The sequence below is a fragment of the Crocodylus porosus genome, unplaced genomic scaffold (assembly GCF_001723895.1).
Source record: "Crocodylus porosus isolate Cpor-Errol unplaced genomic scaffold, CroPor_comp1, whole genome shotgun sequence".
Classification (NCBI taxonomy): Eukaryota; Metazoa; Chordata; order Crocodylia; family Crocodylidae; genus Crocodylus; species Crocodylus porosus.
This window is the reverse complement of record NW_017728928.1, coordinates 19,473,820-19,478,373: the sequence shown is the minus strand read 5'-3', so window position 1 is coordinate 19,478,373 and position 4,554 is coordinate 19,473,820. Positions and strand designations below refer to the sequence as shown.

The 4,554-nt window shown below is 49.3% G+C and overlaps 1 protein-coding gene across 1 annotated transcript in view; it reads left to right on the top strand.

Moving 5' to 3' along the window:
• The first annotated feature begins 316 nt into the window (after positions 1 to 316).
• LOC109315231 (cilia- and flagella-associated protein 52-like) overlaps positions 317 to 4,554 on the top strand; it is a 36,032-nt gene continuing 31,794 nt past the window's right edge. The window contains exons 1-2 of the mRNA XM_019542827.1: positions 317 to 365; positions 3,668 to 3,804. Coding sequence (XP_019398372.1) covers positions 354 to 365; positions 3,668 to 3,804 — 149 coding nt within the window. The 5' untranslated portion in view covers positions 317 to 353. The remainder of the gene's footprint in view (positions 366 to 3,667; positions 3,805 to 4,554) is intronic.

Sequence of the window (4,554 nt, the reverse complement as noted above, 5' to 3'; positions counted from 1 at the left end):
GCTTCTGTAATCTGTATGAGAAAGGCTAGGGAGAAGCTGGGGGAGAGTCTGCGATTTAGCATAAGAAAAGCTGTGGCAAGGCTGGGAAAGGAAAAAAGTCCTTGGCAGTGTTTCTTTCTTATCGGGTGCAAGATGTAAGCTGTGCATTTCTAACAATACTCCATTTCTAACATATGCATGCAGGTCTGACCTGCCACCCTGATTGGGAGCACTTCGTCTATCCGCTGAGCTGCACTGTGGTCACTGAAAGCTTGAACAACAGCCAGAGCTTCCTGCACGGTCACATTAACAATGTCTCCTGTGCTGCTTTGTCTCTGAGCAGATGTTACATTATTCCTGGGCAGGTCACCTTCATGGGCTTCAAAGTGGGTGTCACGGGTCAGGGTCCATAAGGATGGGCATGATCTCCCAAGGCCCCTTTTCCATGCCAATTCAGTTCAATTGGGCACCTTCAGTTCTCACCTGCCACATCTTTGATGGAAAATATAAAGTAGGGAGTCTGCCTTTTAAAGTCCTCTTGGACACTGTTTGCTGGACTCTCTCTGACCCCATGTGCTCCCAGACCCCTTGTGGGTCCTGTTTTACAATGGGTGTTTCTGGGCACCTTAGCCTTATGACTAATATGCATGGCTCCAACCGCCCCTTTTACCACACCCCAAGCCTCACTGATGGTACTGACATTGTTTGGTCTGGGCCTTGTTATAATCTGGCCCCCTTCTCCTCCCTGGGCTCTCCACAACCCTGTCTCATGCTGCGCCCCCCGGTGCTTGGGCTGTCTGCGGCCCTGTCTCACTCTGCGCCCTGCAGCCCCACAAAGTGCTGCGCCCTCTCTGGTGCTGGGGTAGGTCACCCCAACTACTGTGCCCTCTCTGGCACCGAGGTCCCCATGCTGCTGTGGGTTCCCTATGAGGCCTCCTCCTTCCCCTAATAGCCTCATCCAAACTACCGATGCTCCCTCCCCCTTGGCTTCTGGCAGCGAACTGCCCTCCCTGGGCCCGGTCCTGGGATTTATTTGGGCCCAGGGCCTTGTCCCTTCTGGTCAGCTGACCAGGTGCTGGCTAATTTACCCTCTGGCTTGTTGCCATGGTAACCTGCACCTGGGCTTCTCTCTCTCTCTCTCTCTCTCTCTCTCTCTCTGGGCTTTTCCTCCAGGCAGTTACCACCCTTCTAGGAGCAGGGCACTTTTGTGCCCTGCAACAGTGGGTAACAATTTAAAAACATGGCAGCTCTTACAAGCTGGCCCACAGACAGCAAATCTGGCCTGAAGACTGGCTCTGAGGCACTCATCTGGCTTGCAGGGCCAGAAGGCCAAGCAGTACTGGTTTAAACAATAGCTGAAGTTTTTGTTTTAGGGGAAAACAAATGCAAAGGCAGGAAAGCTATTGCAGGAGACTGGGGTTTATTTTGAATGCATGCTTGGATCTGTTTCTGATTGTCTATGTGATTTTTAAATAACTCACTTATTTTTAAATGTGTCTGTGACTTTGGAGCTCGAGTCTCACTTTCAGAAGTGACCTGGGCATTTAATAATGGGGTTTCAACTGTTACATGACTGAGTCATTCTTAAAAATGGGACTTTGACTCCAAAGTCCCTTAAGGCAAGGCAACCGTATCTTAATGGCAAGTCACCTCTTGCAAGCTGGACTGTTCTATGGATCGTCCATCTCCTGCTGCACCCCAGTTTCTGCTTTCAGCAGAGGGGCCATCTCCTGTCCTCCTTCCTGCAAGATCTGGTGAGAGACAATTTAGAGGAGCTAATTCAGTGAGCAGAGCCTACTGCTTGTGTGAGATAAAGCAGCTTTCTGCATGGAGCCAGAGCTGAAACTACATGGAGCTGGAACTGCATGAAGCCCTCCACAGGAGCTGGCAGCAAGCCGATTAACTGGCTGTTTGTGATGTAACCCGGGTACATGTAATGGTGTGCCCTATTCTCATTTGGATGGGATGGGTAGGCAGGAGAGGGATGCCAGAATTTCAAGCAGATCCCTCTTTCTTCTATACAGTTAGCCCAAGCCCAAAGTTCTTAACTATATACAATTTATTGAGTTACCAACATATAGAATAAAACTCTTTAAGTTGGATATAATACCAGATATAGATACAAATATACATATAAAGGTCCGTTAGCTGGAAGAAGTTGGCCCTAGGGAGGGCATTTGGGTAAGTACCCATGCCTCAGGCCCAGAAGAGAGGGGATCCCAGGACAGCCAATCCAACAATTGTACCACAAGTGGGTTAGCTAATAAAGACATCCTTACAGAGCCCATTATACAGAATTAATACATCCAACTATTTATAACACCAACATTAACAATAGATAACAAATGGGGAACATAACTATACCAGTTATTAGACGTACCCTATCTGGGTTCCAACCACTTGGGCCCTCAAATGGAATAGGGTCTTCTCCCCCCTAGGCCCCTTGCCCAGGGGCACCTCCCCTACGGGACCTGGGTTCCCGGTAACTCACGGTCCTTCCTCTGGGGGCTGTTGATCTGGCGTCTGGGTCTCCACACTGTCTCAGGCCTCCTGGAGCCATTGGCCTTGAGTTGGTTCTTCCCTCTGGGCCATGTGCCCAACGCGGGGCACCCAGGGAGCCCTCACTGGGTCTGTCACCAGCCTCACGCCAGGGGGCTTTTCCCTTCCCAGGCCCTGCTATGGCACCAGGCTCTTTTAGTTTAATGCTGAGCCATACTGCAGGGCTCTGGTTATCCAGCCTAGAGCTGGGGCTAATTTGAGCAGCCTCGAGCTACTCCCAGGGCCAACTCCCCATGCGCTGACCTGCGCACCATGTGGGGCCTGAACAGCCTTGAGCTGCTCCCAGGGCTGGCTCAGGCAGGGTCCAGATGATGGTCATCTCTGGAGCTTCTCTCTCTTCATGGTCCCTCGCTGCATCTGAGCACAGTGGGCTCTTATTTACACTGGAGGCCCTGCCCCTGAAGTCTGCCAGACCTGAAAAGTGCAGTCTTCAATCAGGTCCAGGGGCTCCTCACCACCACCTCCAAGCAGGGGTGGGGCAAGCCCCTCCCAGCTGTTACCTGATTGGTGGAAATGTTCCACCAATCTGAAGTGTCCTTCTCCAAGCTGGGCTTGCCAGGCAAAAGCAGTGAGCCGCCACAATGAGATGCAGAGTGGAACTTGGCTGGGATCTGACTGCTAGGCTGCAACAGGGGATCAATGCACTGTTCATAAAACATAGGATTGGATTCCTGGTTACATTTGGCCTGCAGCCTGTAGGTTGCTGACTCCTGAATTAAGGAATTTGAAATCCCACTAGGCACCTATTTGCATCTTCAGATGTCTAATACTTTGAGAATCTCACCTTTGTTCCTCACTTTTGCCTATTCACAGGGTTTGCTGTGAAGTTTAATACATTTGCTTTTTGAAAAGGGCAAGGAAGAGACTAGCATTTTCTTCTTTTAGCACTTGTTGGCCCTGTCATTACATTGACTTTAAAATGAAACACATTTATTAAAGTGACAAATTTGGTGCTTCTGAGAGGGGCTAATCTGAACAGTACTTAAACCTCTGGAGCCCTGGGCTGGAAAGAAGGCTGCTTTTATGTTCTTTAGACTGACATCTTTGAATCGTGGTGCTTAGCTACAAAAGCACCAAAGTACATTCTGAATGCTACTCTTGCTCTGACCCCTTGTGCTTTGGATCTCAGGCAGATATCATTTTGTGGGACTATGAGAAGAAAGAGCTGCTTGCTCGGCTGTCGCTTCACAAGGGAAAAGTAGAAAAACTGGCCTTCTCTCCAAATGACCTTTATTTGGTGTCACTGGGAGGCCAGGATGATGGCAAGTAAGAAACTTTAAATATTGATTCTCCCTCCTTCCTGATTTGACTGGCCCTGTAAGGTGTGGGCCAGGTGAGAGAGAGAGAGACAGCTTCCATATGTGAGGAGGAAACAAGCTACTGGGCTCCAGTGCTTCGCCCCCTTGTCCTGTTGTGAGTCTTGTTTCTAGTAAGCATCAAAAAGCAGGGGGAGACTAAGCTGGTGTCATTTACACCATCTCCCAGCCTACACAGCACACACCATATTTTCTCACATACGCATGCCCTGGAATATTATATACATTGTGTTTTTCAAAGTCAGAATCAATGCAAAAAGATTTGTCCTTGTTTTAAGTAACTAAGTAGGTAAGGAGTTGAGCCTGCTCATTGTTCTGCTTCCTGTGGATCTGTACTGATTTTACTTTTGGTTTCACCCTTAAATGGCAGAACCTGCTCTTACCATATTTCTCACATACACTGTCCACTTCAATTTCCAGCAGCTGGATTCTGGGAAAAGGGGGTGTAGTCTATGCAATAAAATATGGTATTTCACAGTAAATTAGGCCTGAAAGCCTGACATATCATCGCTGTCTGCACAGCCCTTGCTTACCCCCTGGTGCTGATGGCCATGTTCATCCATGTCCAGGCACCCCAAACTCTGCAGGTGGCCACACCCCAGTAGCCCCACCCCCAATGTCCAGTACCCTGCCGGAGTACTGGCAGGCTAGGTGGAACTCTTCCATTTGGGCCATATGTTTGACACCCTTGGGGTAGTGT